General features: G+C 37.0%; 1 protein-coding gene across 2 annotated transcripts in view; it reads left to right on the top strand.

The window, feature by feature from the left end:
- HTT (huntingtin) overlaps window positions 1–23696 on the top strand; it is an 84507-nt gene that overhangs the window by 5390 nt on the left and 55421 nt on the right. The window contains exons 2-19 of one of the 2 annotated variants that reach the window (XM_075091982.1): window positions 1169–1252; window positions 1690–1810; window positions 5480–5539; window positions 7598–7677; window positions 8138–8276; window positions 8526–8667; window positions 10167–10345; window positions 10787–10991; window positions 11845–11892; window positions 15144–15224; window positions 15636–16000; window positions 17823–17946; window positions 18232–18350; window positions 19296–19407; window positions 20756–20896; window positions 21582–21740; window positions 21834–21931; window positions 23473–23612. In XM_075091982.1, coding sequence (XP_074948083.1) covers window positions 1169–1252; window positions 1690–1810; window positions 5480–5539; window positions 7598–7677; window positions 8138–8276; window positions 8526–8667; window positions 10167–10345; window positions 10787–10991; window positions 11845–11892; window positions 15144–15224; window positions 15636–16000; window positions 17823–17946; window positions 18232–18350; window positions 19296–19407; window positions 20756–20896; window positions 21582–21740; window positions 21834–21931; window positions 23473–23612 — 2397 coding nt within the window. The remainder of the gene's footprint in view (window positions 1–1168; window positions 1253–1689; window positions 1811–5479; window positions 5540–7597; window positions 7678–8137; window positions 8277–8525; window positions 8668–10166; window positions 10346–10786; window positions 10992–11844; window positions 11893–15143; window positions 15225–15635; window positions 16001–17822; window positions 17947–18231; window positions 18351–19295; window positions 19408–20755; window positions 20897–21581; window positions 21741–21833; window positions 21932–23472; window positions 23613–23696) is intronic. The other variant, XM_075091983.1, reaches the window with a different exon arrangement.

Below are 23696 nucleotides of genomic sequence, written 5' to 3'. Positions count from 1 at the left end.
CAAAAGGGAAGAATCTCTGTGAGTGTAAGTGAAGAAGCAGGTGCCTCTTTGTGGAACACTCCCAGGAGAGGTACCTTTGGGTGTGCAGTTTGGCTACAGTATTGATGCTGCTGAATTATTTGAAAGTAATGTCTGCTTTCCTAGAAATGATTCCATGTCCGTAAAGGTAAGAGTAGGAGATGCTGTATACAATGAAATAACGTTACAGTTTTGAATCTTTCTCACTCTTTTTTTCGGTTCCTTTGTTGGGGGTGGAGCAGGGAAGAAGCTCCTGTTCTAGAAACAGCCATAAAGGGTTGTAGGAGCTTATATAATGTTGAAGTGAAGGTTAAAGAAGCTCTTTCCTTCTTTAGTAAAAGCTTCTTTAGTAGAAGCTTTTCATATTGTGCTCTTCATCGCTTGTTGATATGCATTCTTTGATTCTGTGGATTTTTATTCTCTTCAGTTTACACTTACTTGCTGCGAGATGACTAAGCTTGGCCTTTCCTGGACTATACCAAGTGTTACTATAGGGACATTCTTAGTGGCCATAGACAGTGCCTAAAGCGTTGCTATTTTTATAATTACCAAACCATTTGGAGGATGTGGCGTATGATAGGATTGCCTTGGCCTCCTTTCCAGTTGAAATACAAAATGGTCGATTTAATAGAACTCTTAAGTTTCAAGAACTTGCCAGACAAAAAAAATCTAAGGGGTTATTATGTGTGAGGAAGTTCTCTTTAAAAGTGGTATTTTCAGGTCTGCAAGACTTGTTCTCGTGGCTTATTTTCCAGAACCTTTTTCTATCAGTTTCTTTATTTCAGCTTTGTTCTAGGTCTGCTCCCCTTTTTCCTTCCTTCCCTTTATTCCTCCTCATTCTTCAGTTTTGTTTCCCAAATATTTTCTCATGAAAGTTATGGAATTAATACGATAATCCCTGTTAAATGGTTCATTCTTCTTCTAAGTTTATATTGTTCTCTTTGCGTGTGTGCCCGCGTGCTCTGAGCAGCAGGTGTATGAAGTCCTGGGACTACAGGTAGTTCACATACAGCTGTTTATATAATGACCAGCAAAGTGCATCTTTTTCTTGTATAATCATTAGACAGTTCCCTAGCAAGAGTGTTTAAATGGTCACTGCTCACCTCTGAAGTCTTATCTTAGACTTGTTATCATTGTGTTCTTCTTTTAGAAAGAAAGAGCTTTCAACTAGCAAGAAAGATCGAGTGAATCATTGCCTAACAATATGTGAAAACATAGTTGCTCAGTCTTTAAGGTAAGACAATGTCTTTAATTTATTGCATTAATATGAATAGCTACTTTGGAGTGTTAGTTATTTGGAGGCTTCCTGATAATTGCTGATTTTAAATGCTCAACTTCTGTTTAAAACTGAAATGGCACAACTTTTTTTTTTTTAACAACCCAAAGTCTAAGAAGTAATTTTGTTTAAGCATTGCTAGAGTAGGCATTATACTTCTACCTCAGGCAGAGAAACTGAGGCACAGAGGTCAAATTCCTTGCCAGATTATGTAGAAAAGAGCAGGAAGGTGATCTCCCAACACCCGATGACGTGCTTTAACCACTGAGTGTCTTCTCCTCTTGTATAACTGTGTATAATATATGCGTAGCTGGATTCTGAAATCCCCTCAAAAATAGCATTGGTGTTCACTTTTCATAGTGTGCATTGTAATTTTCTAATGTTTCTTTATTTAGAAATTCTCCAGAATTTCAGAAACTGCTGGGGATTGCTATGGAACTTTTCCTCCTCTGCAGTGAGGATGCGGAATCTGATGTCCGGATGGTTGCTGATGAATGCCTTAATAAAGTTATTAAAGTAAGAACTTGTATATACTGTACTACCAGATTTTACTACTTCTTGATGCAGTGTCCTATATGAATTCACACTGATGTTCTTTTAGTTGCTTATCTTATTGTTGATAATATGTCTTAATATAAGAGGTTAGGAAAGGTTCTTTACTAAATTCGGTATGTGCTCTTAGGAGAGCTTTTTATGCCCAGATCAAGATATTTAACTTGTCTTCTGTCATTCATCGTTCTAATGTATTCTTTCCTTCGGTTGTTCATTAACTTTGTTCTTTTCAAGTTAAACAAAACAAGAATGTGGGCTTTTCTAAAATCATCTTGTTGTGTGGGAGGAATACTCTATTGTTGTTCTGTAAACATAAAGATACTTCACACGAGGAAAGGTAAAAATATTATTAAAAAGCTGACTGAAAGATGTAGTGGCTTTTCATTCCAAACTAATAGTGTGCTGTAATTCAGGTAGTGTGGTTTGTTGAGACTAGGAGAAGAAGCTTTTAGGCAATAATTGGGATAAATACGGTGTTCTGGAGATTGATTGTTACACTACTGTGATCCAGAATGAAGGGCCTGTTGGAGCATGGTGGGCGGGCATTCAAATCAGGTCAGGCAAGGTCTAAATCTTGGTTCAAAGTGTCTGTAAATGAACGTCTTGAGTAGTTGCTGTGAGCTGCTGCTTGCATGAGAAGTTTAGCTTCACCTGCCCTTTTTTCTTTTTTTTTTTCCTGTTTTCTGAAATACTTGACCTTTGAGTCAATGTAATGTACCTGCATAATTAATCTACTAGGTACAAAGCTTAAGTGCTTTAGAAATACGCAAATAATGATTTTCTTTAGCATGAAGTGGTGTGTAGAAGCCAGCAAACAAAATGTTTCTATTTCTGTAGGGATTTCTCTCAGTAAGATCTATTTGCTTGATATCTGAATTAATGAAGTTTTGGGGGTTGAGCTTGTGGCTGAAAGTTGTATGGAGAAAGCTTACTGGTTATGTAGTGTATTCCATAATGATAGGGAATGATGAAGGGCAAGTGTCTCTTGCTTTTTTGTTTTGCCCTGTAGCATTTTGATCTATTCATGCTGATATAAATGTTTTTCCATTTGCAGGAGTTTAGCACTCTGTGAAACGCATACACCATTATGTAGCTTAATTTGCTTCAAAAGATGCTCTGAAACAGTTTTAAAGTGCAAACTTTCTTCCTTCTTTCCACCAAACTCTTCTGTAGACTTGCTATAAAATTGACATCTTTAATTCACCTGTCTATTTAATATTGTTGCTTTTTGGCATGTTTCATGGTAACTTAACTTTAACTTTTCAAATCTTTGTAAGATAGTTTGTTTTGTTTTAAAGATTAAAGTGACTTTAAATGATGGAGCCTTCTATCAGCCATTAAGCTTGCCAGTTGGTCACAGCTATGAAATGGTAATAGTTGTGATATTCCAACCACATGGATTTATCAGGCTCTTATTGAAGCTGGTGACAGTTTGCATTCTGTTTCTGTGTTTTAGGCTGCATGGAAGAAAGTCAGTTTTTAGGCAGAAGCTCTCTTGTGTATAAATGCAGAGACAAAAAGATGTGCAGTTTTATTTTCAGCAATGCAAAGTAGCAGTGATGCTTGTGATGAGTGGAACCGAGGCATTGGGCTCCTAAGCTTCCGTATTAGTCAACATTCAGCTTTTTTAGTACTTCAGGCATTTTAGAGACTAATTCTATTGCTAGAAAGATGCTTTATCTTTTCTCTCTTTAAATAGAATAATATAGATGTAAGCAGTACTTGTATAATGTAATGTACTCTGTGTCTGTCGGGAGATTATGGTCATTGGTATAATTAAAATGCTAATACTTCTGTGTAGACAAGGCTTTAAACTGAAACAGCAAATAAGTTTAGATAAACACTCTGTAGGTCATCTTTAGGTATCTCTGCACTTACCTGTCAGAACATCACAGACAGCATAAATGGCTCAAAGTTTAAATAGCTTTGGTGATACCTTTATTTAAAACAAAAAATACCAAGTTGGGAGTTACCAGGTTTCTGTGGGTAAGGTGTTATTGAAGTGATCTTGTTTCTGAAGCTGATGCATGATGTTGTAGCATTCTCTGTCCTAATGATACTGGTGGGACTGTTCACACAGATTGGAGTACAGTTGGTCTCAGTAATGGGGATTTATTATTTGTAGTAATTTAGAGTTTACTGTACTTATAATTTTTTCTGAATGGGATGACTTTTTTAGATTCTAGCCTGCTAAAAATATGGATATACACTAGTAAAAAGAGTTGCTCCAATTGAATGTGTTGTTAGGACAACTTATCCTTGAAGCCAAAACAATAGCTGGTGCCTTTTTGTGTTGTTTGATATCTTTATGTACGGGGCAGTGTACTTCCCATAAACATTGTTTTGTGACATAAGTGAGATTTATCCCCACCTACTGTCATCTGGGCACCTGCAGTTAATAGCTGGGGTGCTTATGACAATATTAAGGTACAAGCCAGGTAATATTTTTCTGGGGAAGGTAAAACCATTTTATTAAAATGACTGGTATAATTGTGGGGAATGAAGTTTTAGGGCACACAATTTAGGCTAGGGCAGTCACGCTCTGGAGGGGCCACAGGCGCTTCACTGACCATGCTTAAGCAGTTGTGGCCTCTACATCAGCATGTGCCATGTAAGAGTAATCCTGTGAAGATGTGAGCTTAATGGTTGGTGGTCAAGAAGGCAGATGGAGAATTAGAAATTATTAAATCATTACATGAGGAGCGAAGAATGAAATAGCAAACATAGCCCTGTATAAATATATAATGTAGGCACTTTCACACTGTATGAAGCTCTCATTTCATCTGACAAAGTGGTGGTGGAAATGCTCATGAATAGCAGTGTGCACTAGGGAAAAAAAAATGGAAGAGGAACGGTAATCATATGTATACAAAATATTCTGTAGGAAGGGATTATATACAGTGGAACTATTTTCATATTTTTTTCTTCTCTGCCATTTTAAAGATGGAGGGAGAATGATTGAGTTGAGCTGAACAGAAAATTAGCACATCTTGGTGCTTACTTTCATTTCATTTTCTTAGCCAGGCTGCAGGTTCAAACTACAACATGTGCTCTGTCATACAGTGCTTGGTTAGATCCTGGGATGTGATACTTCTGGTGTCCAGAACACCTTGTAATAAATGGATGCAGAAAATAGGCTGACTCATGAAAGAAGGGTTTTTCAAGAGCTGTTAAAGATAATGGTACAAATCAGCCTCGGTTTGAGAAATAGCAGGAGGCTTCTTGACACTGGGACTATATAGCATGGAATATCTCTCACTGCTTCTAAATACTATTTTCATGTTTTAATATTCTATTAATGAGTATTCCTGGTGATTGCCAAAAAGCGCGTTAGGTTGGCTCTGCTTGTAGTCTGATCCCATATGGCCTTTTTTTAGGTAGAACGGGTAAAGCAGTCGATATTAACGCCAATAACTGTTAGTTTGTGGAATTTGTCCCCATTTCTGTTTTGTTTTTATGTGAAAGATAAAGGTGTCTCTCTTCAGTATTTAGCACCTTCTTGATTATGCGTCAAATATGGGGTAGTTAGGTAGTTCTGTGCCTTTTTTGATGCTGTTTTATTGCAAGTGTAACTTTATTACTCTAAAGTGCCTCCCCTCTGATACAGTATGTTCTCAATGCATTTTATTGCAGGCTTTGATGGATTCCAATCTTCCTAGGTTACAATTAGAACTGTATAAAGAGATTAAAAAGGTGAGTTTCTTATTTTCCTGTCCTTTTGAAATATGGCATTTACTAAGTGCCTTAGTATATTGGAATGTGGCATTAGCATAAATAAATAGTGTGTGTCTTTTAAGATCAAGGACAGAGCTTCACTTTGGAAGGATCTGTGACTGCTTAATGTATTATTCTACCCAGTTCTCACTATTGGCCCCATTGTTTAGATTTAACGACTCCTGAAAGCTTATCTGGCAGAAAACGTGTGAGCATTTGGTAGGAACAGCAGTCAGAGTTAACCTTAGTGACGCTACACCCAAATGAGTAAGGCATATTCATGATGTTTGCTCCACTGACTGAGCTGGAAAGAATAACCTCAAGCCAAAGAGTGCTAAAAAGTAGGTGGAGGACAGTAAAATTCTTAATTTGACATAACTTCTTGGAGGAATCATTTCATAAAGAGCTGAAGTGACCTGATACAAATGTTAACTACTTTGTTTTGTGAACGTTTGACATGTATTTACAGCTTCTGTAAGAAGAATAGGTAAAATTACTGAAGCATCTCTCTTTGCATCAAAAGTCACAATTAAATAATGTCCATGGGAAGAATTTTAGTAATAGATATGGTAGCGTTGGGTTGATGGTTGGACTTGATCCTAGAGGTCTCTTCCAACCTTAATGGTTCTATGACTACAAAAGAAAAGTGCTGTGTTCAGGACAGTATCACTGAAATCATGTCTCTTGCATCTATAAACACATAGCAAGGTTCGTATACACAGAAAATATAGGTTTTATTTGTTGGACCGTAATGCTACTGCTTTTTGTTTCATTTCTTTGGGGATGATGGGACTCTAGAAAATAAAATAAATAACACAAACAATATGGATAGCTTTTCTTCTGTCAGATGTGGACTACTTGTAGGCCCTGTATGAATATCTTGCTGTATTGTTATACCTTAATGTCATGCAAAAGTTTCGAAGGTATAGAAATTGAAGTCCAGTTAATTGACAAAAAACAGCCAACATAAAGAAAAATTACTCTGAAGTTTCTGCACATTATGACCAGGTGCAGGAGGAAATATTTTGTTGTTCAGGTGGCATGTGCTTCTTGAACAGTTGCTCTCAGAATCACAGCAGAGGCAAGACAGAGAGGTAGCAGGCACAACAGAAGCACCCAGAAGACTGAATTTTGTTTGTGCACCAGCTGGATCACTTTAGGAGCTGTGCCAGAATCTGTTGTTTGGCTCTGAACCTGAAAAACACACATTTTATAATTCACATGCAAGTTTTTTACTTGTCATGCTAACAAGACCGTGAGCCTTTGATATACTAGCTAAAGAAAATAAGAAAGAAATGGCAGTTTCTAAACATCTCAGCTCTGTCTTCAGAAGGACTTAATTTTAGAAGCATTTTGGTTAGGTTCAAACTACATTAGGTACACAAATTCTCCTGGACATCTATTGACTTCTGTAGTTTTCTATATTTCCAAAAATACTAAGGAGCTTTGCCATATCCTTAGACACTGGGTCTAAAGGCATTCTGGCACAAGTCAGGTGCACAACTGAATATGTTGGTACAGACAAATAGATACTAAACTTCAGCATGCAAGCCATTGTGAAGTGATACAGATCAATACATGGAAATTTCTTTTGGTGTGCTCAGGAGCTAAACGTTATTTATTTGCAGATCTTCACTGCTGTAAATTTTATGCTGCATTTATATCTCTGCAAGCGTTCTAGGGATTTTTAGACTTTCATATCATCAGTGTTTCTTTGTTGTTTGATGATTTTCTCTGTGGTATTTTAAGCTGATTTCAGCAGAGTGGAGATCTCAGACGTTTCCTTCTCTTTCTTGGTGTTTCTTATTACTCATTTTGGGTCTATCGGAAAATTCCTAATACCAGCTAGAAAAATGAAGGCAGTCATGGAGCTGACTTGACTTCCTTTTGGCTAAAGGAAATTTCTGGCTTCCAGACACCTTACATTTTTCTCTGCTTAAGTAAAATGGTACAAAACTCTATACAATTGTATATTATAGGTATTTTTTAGGAAATAGTTTTGCCTGATGAAATGTTACAATTATATACTCTGTCTAGAATGGTGCTTCCCGAAGTCTACGTGCTGCACTCTGGAGATTTGCTGAGCTTGCCCATCTAGTTCGGCCTCAAAAATGCAGGTAAACACATCCTAGTAATGAACTTTCCAAAGAACATTTAATAAAATACAGATGTTAACAAAACGTTACTGTTCTCAAGTTTTAAATATATAATTGGGAGGTTGGAAGAAGTCCGATCGCATTATTCTCCCTGAAGTAGCTTTAGTTGATTAGCTGGTTTCTTTTAGCAGAGTTTCAGTTCTGTGCTGTACATGACTCTGGGGGGAAGTGATGGGAAAACTTGTAAAGACAGTGACTTATATGGGTTTTTTAAAGTGTATTCTTCTCTTTAGTTCTATCCTAATGTTGGCAAATTGTGTTAAGAAGACTTGCCTTTTTTTCTACATTCTGTGTAACTAAGAGGTACATTTTTATGATTTAGTTTGAGTATGAATTAAACAGAATTTGGGTATGAATTAAAAATGTTGATGGGTACAGCTGTTCTGATCTCAAATTAGTTTTTCTCCTTTGCCATACTTAGGCCATACTTAGTGAACCTTTTGCCCTGTCTAACACGAATAAGTAAGAGACCCGAAGAATCGGTACAAGAGACACTAGCTGCGGCAATACCAAAAATCATGGCAGCGTTTGGCAATTTTGCAAACGACAATGAGATTAAGGTATCTTTCTTTAACCTGTTAGTGCTCCCTGTTATATCTCAACACCCAGTAAGCTATCAGCATTATCAATCAGATGTTACAGCAAGCAGTGTTACAGATGCGTGTCTGAATTAAGGCAGAAATTGCCCTTTCCTGATGTAGGTTAATTAATGCTTTGAATGAGTGAAAAATACACTTGCTGACTTCTTAATTCTCTTCTCTGTCCTTTTCTTTGTCATAAAAAGTTAAGTAAGATATCTTTGTTTTTAGGTTTTATTGAAGGCTTTCATAGCTAATCTTAAATCCAGTTCCCCTACTATCCGTCGAACAGCAGCAGGATCGGCAGTAAGCATCTGTCAACATTCACGAAGAATGCAGTATTTTTATGCCTGGTTATTGAATGTACTTTTAGGTAAGATTCAGGGAGAACATTTAATTTGCTTCAGGTGTGAGTAACATCAACTTTTTTCCATATAAGATACTTTTCATATGTGAGAGGCTTTCAGACAAAGCAAGGATACTTAGACTACCAGTTACACTGCTAATGCTTCCTCTATTTTGTATTAAGTTAGATGAAAATATTATGACTAAAGCTATTTGTATCTCTGTGTGTGCTGCAATGCTAATTCAGTAATGTTGAAAACAAACAGACAAAGCTATGGAAGCAAGTAGCCTGTTGAAAATGGAGGAGGTGTAGGGATTCTGGAAGAACTTGCTCAGGAATCTGTGAAGACTTGCATTGTTCAGTAGCTTGGTTATTAGTGCAGCAGGGCTGAGGTGGAGGATGAGACTGCTCTTCTCTGGGTCATGAACACATACCCTGTAACCTTTCTTAGAAGTACCACCACGTAGATGCATTGTTGAAAACCTTACTTAGACCAGAAATGGAATTCTTTTTTATTTAAAAGCACACAACTTTGCATCAGGAAATGGTGCTATATTTCTACATCTGGGAAGTTTTCATGGTCTTTGGGGTGTTTTGCACTCATGATGAGACTCTTGCCTGGACTATAGTGGAAACTTTTGCCTCAGTTTTGCTACTGACAAAGGGTTCTTTATGTAGACTGTATTGCAAAAGAAGAGGTAAGGAACACCAACAGATACATAAAGCATTATCCTGTTAGCCTTGCTTCTTTTAAGAACGGGTGAAAAGTTAAAATGCCACATAGTGACTTTCTTCACTCTGAATTTGAAAATGGTGTACTTCTGTGCACATGTTGTTCTCTTCTGCCTCAAAGGTGATATTTATAACATCCTGGCAATGGTACGGAATTCAGACAGGAGCACTAAGAGGAACTCCATGAATTCAGATTTTTTTTTTCCCTTCCATAGAACATTGTGTTTTCTTGCGTAACTTATATTTATGTATTCCTAATATGTTCTGGGTTTGACTCTGTGATTAGCAGGTAGGTATATGGAACTAGGTTGCCAATATTTGAAGGAGAAGGCAAAAGTATAAATGTCATTCATTAGGATAGTAGCATATGTGTGTGAATTATGTTTGGCATTAATTAAACAGCCAAGTGGAGAGAGGGGGCAGGTTAGGGGAGGAAGAGGGTCTAGATAACTTACTGAAAGCATCAGGTTTTAAGAAAAAGGAACTTTTTTTTGTCTTTTTATTGAGAGAAAAGAGGTAGGGAACAGGGAAGGTGAGACAAGGTCCTCTGACCATTCTCCCACGTTGCTTAAATCATTGTCAGGAGTATTAAATAATGTGTATTTTCAAATGTTGCTACATTTAGAAAGCATTCTTAAGTTGCTGCAAGGTTTTGGGTGGGGTGTGGGCTTTTAGTTTTTGGTGTTGTTTTTTTTTTTCTTAAAGAAGTTACTATATTGACTACATGAAAAAGGATTAGTGTTGAAACTAACCACTGTCAATAAGTGATTTGGCTGCTGCTTTTCTACTCCCAGGCCTGTTGGTTCCTGTAGAAGATGATCATCCTACTCTCTTAATTCTGGGTGTTCTACTTACACTGAGGTATCTCATACCTTTATTGCAACAACAAGTAAAGGATACCAGCCTCAAAGGTAGTTTTGGTGTAACAAGAAAAGAAACAGAGATTTCACCTTCACCAGAACAACTTATACAGGTAAAACATGAATAATAACCCTAACCTGAGGAGGACTAATTGGATGGAAAGTAAATCTTGCATATAGTGTGACACAGCACTCGTCTGAGGTTGAACTTCCTGCATTTTTTTTCTCAAATTCCTGTTCATCTTGGCAAATGATACTTGGTCTATTGACTGGAATTATTGATAAATAGTGTTACTGACCAGAAATCCTAGAAGAATGCACCATCAGTACTTTTTAGGTGTTCCTGAAGGAACTAAAGAACTTCATAATCATGGTGTTCTGTGATGCTATTCCTCCTTCTATAGTAATCAACAAAACCAAAGTGTGGTGAAGATTAGATGTAGCAAATGTCAGTCATGTTTAATGTATCACTAAAATTCAATGTGGTATATGAGAAGAAATGTAGTATATTTTGTCTTCATAGAGACTTACTCCAGTACTTTGTTGGATTTTAGGTATATGAATTGACTCTGCATTACACACAGCATCAGGACCATAATGTTGTGACAGGAGCTTTAGAATTATTGCAACAACTCTTTAGAACGCCACCACCTGAACTTCTCCATGCCCTGACTGCTTCAGGGGGTATTGCACAGGTCAGTGTATCCAGAGATGAATCCGCCAGCAGGAACCGCAGTGGGAGCATAGTGGAACTTATAGGTAAGCTAAATTTATGGTAATTCAAGTAAAAGGAGATGAACGTCCATCACCAGCTGTATTTCTCAGTGTTGGCCAAAGTATGAAGGATAAAATGAAATGTATGAATTTATGCATGACTTCCCTCCCCACCCACCGCACAGTAAAAGGTTTTTTCCCTCCTTTCTTTAAGTGGGTATACATTTATTGAGTAGTGACGAACTCAGAGTATATTTTTTTACAGTTTGTGTTGATGGGTTTTTCATTACACACACCCAGTTAACTGTGGTGACAGATTCTACCACCCCCCCCCAAATTAACGTTCTTCTCACCAAGCATCTGACAACTGTGATTCATAAAAAGCTGATCTAATCAGAATATTTATTAACTGATAGCTCCTTGCTGAATACCAAAACCAGCATGAAATTAAAGCATGACTTAGTTTACCCGTAACTTTTAAAATCAGCTATCAGTGTTATGTCTGTGAAGTGCGTGTTCTTAAAATTTGTCTCTCAACTGCTGCTAACCTGTTTCAAAAGAATCAGTCTCTGATTGGATTTCCCTAAGGACTTCTGTATTGAACTAACGGATCATTCTAATATTGCTGCTATTAGAAGATAATTCATTAGCCAGAAGAAATCATAGCAGTGAAATTTAGAGCATTTTTTTTAAAAGCAAACTTTGCACAAGTGACATAGAAAAATAAAGTCATTTGATGGCAAACAATGTAAAAAAACTTGGACTTCAAAAGCAACAAGTTTGCTATTTCTTCCTGGCTTTGGGCTTTTTTATTTTTTCCATTTGTGGCTATTAGAATTCCTTCATGATTTCAGCAGCTCTGTCTTTGCCCTGATGTGTTACTTTCTGTGATTTGCAGCTGGAGGGGGGTCTTCATGCAGCCCTGTTCTTGCAAGAAAGCATAAAGGTGATTATTTTCAAAAACAAATATTTAATTGCATTCCTTTCTGGTTTTTTTTCCTTCCCCCTCCCCACTTCATTGTCTTGCTGAACTTCAGTCTTCATTCACAACTGCCTTTGTGTTATGAGCTGAGCTTAAGCACTGTAAATTTTAAAAGAATTTTGACGTGATGCTGATACTGCAGTCAGCATATTCTAAAACTAGTCAAAGCAGTATAATTCTTATTTTTGCTGTAGTTCACTGGCAAAATTATGGTGATGAATATGGATGCAATTTTTACTTTTAAAGAGCATATCTAAAAATAATCTCTTTAAACAGGGCATTCTTCCTTTCAATGGTAATACTTAACCTTTAATGTAACTCACAAAATAGTTAATCTTCCTGGTTTTGTTAGGCCTGTTTTTTTTTTTTCTTCTTTCACTAATGCACGTGTATGTTTGCATGCTTTGATATGATGCTTTTTTGTTTCTTTTTTTGTTCTTGATGATTAATGCTATTCATTTTGTGTCTTACTGTGTCTATATTAATTTGTTTCCTCAATAGGTAATTAATTTAGTATGATTTTAAATAATAGAATTTGTTCTGAAGTGTTCTTTGCCCAGTTTGTACTTAATATCCAGTTAGACACTTACACTTGGCTTACAACCAGTCATATCAGTACTAGAATCACTCTACATACAGCTGTTTCATCACCTGTTTTAGGTGAGCAAAATGTTGCTAGTGCAGTTGAAATACATGTGAATGTAGTGCAGTCAGCGCAAGCATGGTAAGCAGAGAAATGTGCAGTACTGAAAAGAAAAACTTTGAAGCAAAATAGTTTAAGATAAATAAGATTGTACAAACTTTAAGGACCATTATAGCCGCTAGCTGACGGTTTTTCCAAATATGTCCTCCCATTTTTGTGTGCAAGGAATCTCATAATGCTTAAGGAATATACCTGTATGCTTTAAGGATATACCTAAGGTGAAATAGTGGGTAGAGCTGAACAGAAATGATCACTGCATCCATAAGCACTATTTCAGTTTAGAAATGATGGAGTGAAAGAAAGGATGTTCTGAAAGTAGATGTTGCTGCAGCATCCAAAGGTGAGACAGAATGCAATAAATCAGAATAACAGCGCATAACACTTCTAAATGAAAATTGGTAAATCATAATTTTGATACTTTGAATTGTTAGTAGTCTTCAGTGTAACTTTGAAGTATTAATAATAGTGTAAATTCAATCAAAGTACTTGTTAAAAACCTAACCTTTCACTCAGTGGGAAAACGTATGAGTCATCAGCTTCTATCCTCTTTCAAGATCATGATATGAAGATTTTGTGGTCTAAAAAGATGGCACAAACAAATTTGAAGAAATCTGTTCATGATTTTGTTTTGTACTGGTTTGAGTTCAAATTGTGAATTGTTCATTTCCTGCTGCTCTCCATTGTGGAAAGGAGGGAAAAATCAAGCCTATTCCCTGTTCCTACTTGAAGTTATTTTGCATTCTACTACCATATAGAGTAGTAGACTTCTGCTGTTGGCCAAACTTATCTGGCTGTAATACTGCTTTCTGTGTAGGGGGGTAAAGTGAGGCTGATCTACAGAAATCTGTGACCCTAATGTCAGAACTCGGATATTGTGTCTTTTCAGTCTTACTGCTTTACTCTAACTTTAGTTTTGAGCAGCTGGCCTGTGTTGGTTTGTTTGTTTCAGCTTCAGAAAATTATTTGCAAAAAAGGCTGAAAACTCATTTTGAAATGAAAGCTTATGTTCTACATCTTAACTAATTTTTTTTCCAAATAGTAGAAAATCCTGTGGCTTGTTTTATATACTCGTTTAAATGTGCAAAGCCTAATATGCCTAATAAGTGTTTTTCAGTGTCCTTCTTCTTTCATTTACTTTTAAAGGTGATCAGCTGTGGAAAGCAGAAGAATATCATGGTTTGTTTCAGTGAAATGGATGTAAATGTGAGAAAGACTAGAGAAGAATATACTCTCTTTCATGCTTTTTGTTGGGAACTTTTAGCAGGATTTTACTCATTCTTTTGTAGGAGCATGTAGCTCTCAATTACTGTTATTTTACACAGAACATACATGGAAATGTCATGGTTACTTTTCTGCCTTACAGGTTTGAATAGTGTAAAACATACTTTTCGGAGGAGGACAATTCTACAGTGTTACTGCTATGTATGAAAGCAGTTGTGATAGAGAAATTAATATAAAAGTCTGCTAATGCTGCTTTACCCCCTGATAACTTAAACGAAATGCAAAAGAATTCACCTACAGTTACCAAAACACTGGTGTCTTGCATAGTGAATCTTAAACTACCAGCGAAGCTTATTCTAAATGGCAAAACAGGCTTATCTCAAAGCATTTATCATGAATCCCTCTCTCTCAGTAAGTGATTTGCAAGATCCAGAAAGGTGTGCTAGTTGCTCCTTCTGCACTCTGTATCCTGTCCCATTTACAGACTTTCCAGTGCCATTATGTCCTTGGTTTGCTCTCAGGCAATGTGCATCTGCAGGTGTCTTTTTCTTTCCACTGCCTCCATTTAAAATAGATATTACTCTATGAGTAAGAGAGCTCTGTGATGATTGTGTTAGGTTATAGGTGGTTCTCATTTTCCCTATGGCAAAAGCCTCTCTGAAGATTTTTGCCTTAGTAGTCCCTTGATGTTAATGGCTGTTGTCCATGGTTTATCACCCTGTTCCACTTATGTTGTCTTGTGCTTCTAATCTGTGCTCTTACCCCCTAGGCGTTTTCCGTTCTGTTATCATTGGAGTTCCAAGCCCCAAACTGCAAATAACCTTTGATAATTTTCATAGCCTTAAGGAGGGAGAGATTATTTATTCTATCACATGTAGTGCTTTAATGTCCTTTTTTGTTGAGGGCAGACATCCAGATGCCAGGTATACAGTCCTTAGTAATAGGACATAGTTGATGAAATTAGTCAGGTCTTAAACATAGTCCACAAAAATAAGCTGGAATGAATAAGGTCATAGGTAGTTTCCTGAATGGTTACACTGTTAAATAAAATTACTTAACTGTGTGTTTCCTTGTCACTACTCTGAGTTGCTCTCCTGATCAGATAGCAAGGGACTGGATATTCACTTTCTTCATTCCTCTCTTTTCCATCTGTTGCCTGTCACAGCTTTGAAAAATTATTTGGGTAAACTTTTAAAAAAGAGATTTCACATTTAACTGACTTCAGCTGTTCAGCATTTCAAGTTGACTGTAATTTTGGAAAATTAAACCTTTTTCTTATATCACTTCTCAGGTAAAATACTCCTTGGTGAAGAAGAAGGTTTGGAGGATGATCCTGAAACCCGATCAGATGTCAGCACTGCATCCTTTGCAGGTAGCTGGCTTTCTCTTTAGCAGTGCAATCAACTTGTGTTATTATACATTACAAATCCATTCTTTTATTGCTCTATGTAAAATATAAAAGCAGTGTGTTATGGTGACTAGGAAGTGGATAGGCACTCAAAAGACATGCCAACAAAACTGAAACCATAAATACTGCTGGGTATAAAACTTACCTAGTGAAGTTGACTGCATTTTTTTTTTTTTTTTTGGATGGGTAGGCTGTCATACTGAGCTACTGGTATAGATGGAATGGCATCTTACAGATGCTTAATTCTCTACCTGTAATTTAACTGTTTAGTTATACGCTTCCCTTAGCCTAGTTGACTATGTCTGTGGTGTCCATATCAAGAGTAAAACACAAGTTTAAACACTGAATTGACTAAAAAACGTCTGTGTTTTGCAGCTTCTATGAAGGGCGAGATAAGCAGTGAACTAGCTTCTTCATCAGGTGTATCGACAGCTGGGTCAGTAGGGAGTTCGGCTGCTGATTCTACCGGACATGATATCATTACTGAGCAGCCACGGTCTCAACATACGTTGCAGTCAGATTCTGTAGACCTGACAAGCTGTGATTTGACAAGTACAGCTACTGAAGGAGAAGATGATGATGTGCTTAGTCGAAGCTCCAGCCAGATCAGTGCTGTCCAGTCAGATCCCACTGTGGACTTGAATGATGGTACACAGGCTTCCTCACCAATTAGTGATAGCTCTCAGACTACTACAGAAGGTCCAGACTCTGCTGTAACTCCTTCGGACAGTTCTGAAATTGTAAGTGTGCAACGGGCAGAGGTGGGATCCCCTTCTACCGAGGGGCCCGACATATCTCAGAGCTCTTCCATGGAGGGCCCAGACTTGGATTCATCTACTTACTCGTCTTCTACTTTTCCATCCTCAGCTAGTAACAATGGAAAGGTCAGCAGCTCACACCTCTATTGGAGAGCTTGACCTCCTTTTAACACTTTCACTTCAGCAATAATTAAAAACTACAGAGCTGTAATAGGTCATATGAAGGCGTTAACAGATTGTCGGTCACTGGAAGAATATCAGTATCAAAGGCTTGGCATAAATATATCCTCTTAGTGGCATATCATTCCTTTTGTATAGATATTTTAATCGGTTTGATGCAGGAGGACTAATGGAAGTGTTAAAGGGTGAACTGTCTATTTGGAATGATAGTGGAATACTTTTGAAACCAGATGCTTCACATTGTTTTCTGCCTGTGCTTTTTCACTTAGCAACACAACTAATTTTTTTTCCTTTTTATTCAATTTTAAGGATTTCTCCTATAATGATCAAATACTGCATGACTTACTGATGTAGCAGTTGCATATCTAATAAATACCTGAAATGTGCATACAATATAGCTATTCTAAGAATTTGTCTCACTTAGGCAAGTGTATTGTGGGTTTGTAAGAAAAACAGCAAAAATATAATTACTGGGAACAAGAGCAGAAAATGCAAAAAGGAGAAAACTTAAAATTTCTTAAGTTCTTGTTTTCAGACATTATCAAACTTTTGACTTATGTCTGCAGATAGTACCTTTGGAAGAGTTAATAATTTCTTACTGGTACAACACATGGTAAATTTACAAGTATCATAAGCAAATGCTCCTGCAAGCGTGAGGATTCAAGAACCAAAGGAGTGATGATAATTTCACTGTCTCTGACTTAAATGTAAGCAATGCAGGGCCAGAAGTGAGCAGGTGTTTATTGACAAGTTGTGTTTATTGACAAGATGCATTTCTTGCAAATTCTTGTCAGACTGTTGCATATGTCAGTTTGCATACTGTTCATGAGCAGCAATTACAAGTAAAAATTATTTCTTCCTAATTGCCAGGCTAAGTGATTGTCCCACTTACCCACACGTGGGCTTTTTAATGAACAATTTCCAGCTGCTTATAAAGTCACTGAGTAACTGAAGAAGTATCTTGTGTCTTCCGGTTAACTTACAATGAAATTTTTTTTTACTTTTACTGTCTTTTATTAACGTTTTAAATTTTTTTGTCTTTTATGGTTATGTTTCTGTGTACCTACTGCCTGTATGTTGCATTGGTACGAAGGGTCAAACTGTCTTCTAGAAGTGCTCATTTTAGTAGTTTAGAGTGAAGGAATTAAAATACATTCAAACCTATTGTCCTTTTTTGTCCTACACAGTGTGTTCTCAGTTTGACTTTACGTATCCGGGACAAGTGAGGTTATGGGAGAGTTTGACAGCAAGGGACAAGGTCAATTTTTGACAGTGAAGGTGTTGGCTGTGATTTGTAACTGCTGAGAGAGGGGGACAGTTGTGTTTGGAAGAAGGGAGCAAGGAGAGCTGCAGGGGAGGCAGCGCACCAAGCATTTTACTTTCTTGCTGTTAATGTCCAAGTTCGTGGCTCAAGTGGGAGACTGTCCCACGTAACTATGGCCTCTAATAGCCCAAATGCTGGAGGAAGAGGGGAACTGCTTTCAGGCCTGCACGCAGCTGTACACTAATATTTGTCAGGCTCATATTTGCTTTCAAATTGTTTCTAGATTACTAACACTGCATGTTTGAGATTTAATATTGTGTTAAGCTAAGTTATTTTAAGTCCTGTCCTTGCACTGTGTAGGTTTTGGAGGGTGCTGAAGGACAGTATTCTGGAATGCAAATCGGGCAGCTGCAGGATGAGGAAGACGAGGCTGCAAATATTCTCCAAGATGATTCATCAGAGTCTTTCAGAAATTCTTCTATTGGTATGTTGATAAATGGGGAGTGGGGTGAGGGGGGGGAGAGAATTGGTGACACCTTTAAGGTGCGTCCGCTGTTTAACTTCCAAGGGACTGAAGACTCACATAATGGATATGAAAAACAAATAACTAGATTGAAATGTAAAATAAGGAATATATTTCAACACTTATAATGAATCATTTGTTTTGATCACTCCTAATTTTTTTTTTCATGTTTGTATAATTATGTTCAATTAAAGTACTTCTAATTTGCATCTGAAACAGTATTTAATGAATTGCCTTTTTCTAAAGCTCTTCAACAGCCTCACCTGTTGAAAACCATGAGCCATAGCAGGCAGCCTTCTGATAGCAGTGTAGATAGATTTACATCAAAAGAAGATGTAGCAGATCCTGGCGATCAGGAAAATAAGGTGAGAATTAGTCACAATGGTCTGGTTTAAAGTTTAAAACAACTAAGTATAAAATAAATTTACAGTTACGATCATGTAAATTAGTGGTAAATGTGGGTAGCCTGTATGTGTGGTGTGCTTCATTATAGGTCAAAATTACTCAGGTTTAATAGTAAATCTGAGTTATAGCCTGAATTTCATTTAACATAAAGTGAATATGCATATGTTGATACCTTGAATGCAATCACCAGCAAAACCATAACAGAACACAATCTGCTGAGAACACAACCCCCTTTTGTCTGTGTGTTAGTAGGGTACACTGATACTTTGTTACCCGAAATACCTTTGTGCTGATTGCTAGCTGTGTAGGTAACTTTATTGTCTCCTCAGAAGTTACTGTCTTACTCTCTGAGCCTCTCTGACTGCGGAGAGACTCATGCCATTCGAACTGCAGGTTACTGATTTCCTCTTACAGTTTTTGACTTGAGCTTTGGACCTTGTTCTAAGCTGGGGCAAAAGGAGTTGGGTTTGTGGCAGGCAGGGTTAGATTGGCTTGGGCTACTGGGGAACTCTAAATGTGAAACTAGAGAAGGTTGTTAGCCTTCTTTGGAAACAACTTAAGAATTAAGTTGCTTCTCATACAGACTTTCCAAAGATCATTGTTTGACAAGAAGTGTTTCATCAGACTCCTTCAGATGCAAACAGCAAGTCTGGGTAATTCAGAAAATTGACAGAATGGCTCTTGTTTCTGTGATAAAATTATACTAATTCTGATACTGGATACAAACTTCCCAGAAGAATTACACTTTAAAACTTTTTTTTTAATATATATTAAACACATTTTGTATTACACTCTTTATACATTTGGTATGCATGCAGTATTTCTAAATCTTGTTGTGCTTAATATTTTATTTAAGTTGAAGATTGATTTTTATCTATATAAAATTTGTGACTTGCTTTCAATAGCCCTCCAGGGTAAAGGGAGACATAGGTCACTATACCGACGGAAATTCTGCTCCTTTAGTGCACTGCGTTAGACTTCTGTCAGCCTCTTTTCTACTTACTGGGGAGAAAGGAGGTAAGTTTCTGTTCAAGACTCATTGGTTCATTGTGTCAATGTACAAAGTTGGAAATACGATCAGTTTACTCTGTCCGGTTTTTATTCTCACTTCGTTGGAGATTTCATGGGTGGGGTCTTTCTATGACAGTCCTGAGTTAGATGATCACACGAGAGTACAGAAAAACCTAAAAAACACTTACAAATTTATGCCATTGTACAATTAATCCTGTTTTGAACCATTGGGCATCCAAAGAAGTGTTATGGTAACTTACAGTGTAAGTCAAATACTTAATTACATTTACGATTTTTAAATTCTTATGAGACTTAACCTGTGGGACCGTGACAGTTTATAGATTGTATGAAGCTGCGAAGACAGTCTAATATCAGTATTTTTTTAATCACTGTTGGGTGCCCAGTTTGTCCACCATAAAAGTATCAATACCTCAGTAAGGAAACCATTTTCTGAGTTGCAGTCCATTCTGTGGAAATGCCTAAAGTTCAGAAGAATATAGTTCTTTCAAGTACTAAATATTTTTACAACTTCTTTTGTTTTTAATGCCTAATTTGTTTTAATTAAAACAAAATTAAAGTTATCTCTTCTAGCTTTATCACTCAGTTGTGTTTGAATTCCATGTTAATTTTTTTGAATTGAGTTCAGGTAGAAGTGCTGTTATGTACCCATTTGTGTTTGGGAAATGTAACTTCAGGTTTTAAATGATTCAGCTGTAGTAAAGAGAACTGACCTAAGGTTTTCAAAGACCTCGCTGAAATATCAAGTTGAATTTTTTTCTCCCCTTTTAACATCTTATAGCATTTGCATAAGTTATTGTGGTAATTTTTCATGTGTATTTTCTGTGTGACTGTCACAAAAAGAAGCTTTTTGACAGTAAGTGATTGTTAGAGAAGAATGTTGGGGCTCAAAGGAGGAATTATTTACCTTTTTTAGCACAGTAATAAAATGTCAGTAGGGATTTTCCAGAAAGCATTTATGGCATACGCTGCTGCTTCTGCTTTTTTCACTGGAAAGTCTGTGTCACAGGCATGTGTGCATATGTCATTACATATGTGACTGAAGTGAGCATTGAAGATGTTTGTCCTTTTTCCCTTTTCTAAAATGTTTTTTGTTCATGAGTTGGGAGTGCATGGGGTTATTAGGGTTTTTTTTTTCTATTTAGAAAAAAACCCGCCATATATAACTGCTGCTGCCTCTGATAAACTGGAACTACTTGCTCTGCCTTCATATTTTTTGTCCAGACTTAAGCTATTTATATCATACAGAGTTATTAATTAACTTAAAACCATTTCAGGAAGATTTTAAATACAACTAAACCCTCCCCACCCTCTTTTTTTTTTTTCTTCTCCCCAGCTTTAGTTCCTGATAGAGATGTGAGAGTCAGTGTAAAAGCCCTGGCAGTAAGTTGTGTTGGAGCAGCTGTTGCGCTTCACCCTGAGTCTTTCTTCAGCAAACTGTATAAAACGCCCCTTGAAGCAATGGGAGAAGAGTATGGTATGCTGCAGTTCACATATTCCATTCTAATAGTGTGTTTGGGTTCTCAAGTAAGGCAGCACCTATACTGAAAACTCTAAATCCAGTTCAGTGTTTGCAAACAAATATTGGACCAATTGGAATGAACGTGGTGTCTGCGCTAGTAGCACATATGGTGAGGGTTTTTTTTGTAGTAAGAGTTAAGTTTTGGTGGATGAGCTTGTACAGCTTCTGACAAGTTGAAGCTGTTTTAGTACAACTGCTATATAGAAGTTGTTTGTTTATCTTACAAATGGTTTCTTCTAATTTACGTCAAGCCATCTTATAGATGGTTTTTAAGTCATTAGGTTTGTTTTTGAGTGCTACAAAATGATCAGCAGGGACCTGGAATATTCAGCTGGCTTGATACTGATGGTGGCAAAGGTGGGGTGTTGACCAAAACTCTTCTTAGATATCCCCAGAGAATTTTGTGTACAACTGAAATAAACCACTAGCGTGTTTATATGTGATCGTTGGTCTGGATGGTGTGAATGATCTGTAGATTACATGCAAGAGATCTCTGAAAGGTAGGACAAACGCAGGCGTATTGTGAATATGCTGTCATTGATTGTACAATAATTGGTACCTCCACTGAAAAACTTTTAGGGATCAGTTAAGTCTAAGACTAGTATTTTTAAAATAAAGTAGTTGTAACTTATTTTCTTAGAGGAGCAGTATGTGTCAGATATTCTGAACTACATTGACCATGGAGATCCCCAGATTAGAGGAGCTACTGCCATTCTGTGTGGAACAATTGTCAACTCCATTCTAATTAAATCCCGCTTTGATGTGGAAAAATGGCTAATAAATGTCAGAAGCTCAACAGGTAACAATTCATTTTGAGGGTGTATTTATTTTTTTTTAATGTAACCAAAGTTTTCTTTTGTCTCATTGCTCTGAATTATTTTTTTTCTGTTAGGAAATCTCTTTTCCTTGGTAGACTGCATACCTCTGTTACAGAAAACACTGAAAGATGAGTCCTCTGTTACATGCAAACTGGCCTGTACAGCTGTGAGGGTAAGCAGAAGTAGCGATTTATTTGCATCACTACAGATCACAGGGGCATTATTTGTTGACTAGGATCCTGCTATGCTCAGGTATATAAACATGGAGTAAAAAATGACTTCTTCCCCAAGAACGTTATTGTAGAAAACATGGATTCAGGCACAGAAATGAAGGAACAAACAGCTGGAAAATAATTATGTTGGTTAGATTACGTAGCAGCATAATCTAATCACGATATTTCTAGTCATAAATGTACTAGTATGATCTGTAATGTTACATTAACCAACAATAGGATGAGAGCATTAGATAGAAAGGATATCTAGCCTAAACAGGGAAGTGTGAACATATAACACCTGATTGTAGCCTGTATTTGGAGAGCAAATTTAAATGTGAGAAATGACAAGTGAAAAAGTGATTATTTTCTGATATTTTTAAAAGTGAAAAAAGTCTCAGGAAAGTAAGTGTTTCAAATTGGGTGAAAGATCCATCAGGCAGTTGTTAAAATAGAGATGTCAGCTGAATTTGTGAGTGGAACTTAGAGCATGTGAGTTTTGTTTCTGTAATAAAAATCTGTGGAAGGTGTTCTGTGAAAAACAGAGGGGTGAAGGAGTGAGCTTTTCCTTGAGGGCAAATTGGAGGCCATGGGAAATTAATGCATTGGGGAGAGGCACGGGGTGGCTGACTCTGCTGCAGCTTATAGGTCAGTGAGGCAAAGCATAGCTTTTAGTAAAATGCAGATAGTTAATGTATGGGAAGTGTGATTTCATGTGCTAAGTCTGTGATGCAGCTGAGGGAAGGAAATCCAATTAGTTAAATGATGCTGTCTTTTTATCCTTCTGTTCCATGATCTTATTGCTTTGTGTATAATCGTTTCATGTATGATTACACTTATGATTATGGTTTTTTAGAAGACTTCACTAGAATTGTTCAGTTCAGGCAACTTATACTAGTCAATTTTGACTTTCTCTTTCTCTCAGTATATAATGTACCTTGACTTCAAACCTTTCAGCAGGAATGTTCAAAAGCATTTTGTGTTGTTAATCCCCAAACAAGAAAGTACATTTTCATGTAGTTAAATAAGACATAGAAGTGTAGAGTACTGTTACTCTTTCCAAAGATCTTACAGACTGCATATAGTTGAACGGTTATTAAAATGAGGAGGTATGACTTATTCAGGAACCTCTGGAAACCAGAACCATGTGTCTAAAAATACTCAGTGGAAATTAGGAGAGACTGTTTTTTGAACAGATAAGAATATAGTGCTTGTGGTGTTTAAGCCCTGTGAGTTTTAGACCTTACTCTTTGGAGGATTGTCATCTGATCTGAGGCTTGTGTTCTTCTTCAGAGTTTAAATTCAGCAACAGGTTTTAGCAGCTCACATGGAGCTAGTGTCCTAGCCTTGCAGAATACCCAGCTCTGGTACTGTTTCCGAGCCCTTAAGCAATAATTGGTTTTTTTAGTATTCTAAGTTAAACAGATACCTACATAATTTGATTCAGAGAACCTCTTCTGTAATATAACCGAAGATTATTGTTTGGGTTTTTTTTTCTCAGCATTGCATTATGAGCTTATGTAGTAGCAGTTACAGTGAACTTGGTTTACAATTAATCGTTGACCTCCTTACGCTGAAGAATAGCTCATACTGGCTAGTAAGGACAGAACTTCTGGAAACACTCGCAGAGGTAGATTTTCGGTAAGTGTTTATATTTTCCCATATGTGTTGTAGCTGCAGTGCAAAGATGGTGTGTATAGGAAACTTGAACCAAAATGGAGCAAT

This window comes from Phalacrocorax aristotelis, chromosome 4 (genome assembly GCF_949628215.1).
Source record: "Phalacrocorax aristotelis chromosome 4, bGulAri2.1, whole genome shotgun sequence".
NCBI lineage: Eukaryota > Metazoa > Chordata > Aves > Suliformes > Phalacrocoracidae > Phalacrocorax > Phalacrocorax aristotelis.
This window is presented reverse-complemented; position numbering and strand designations above follow the sequence as displayed.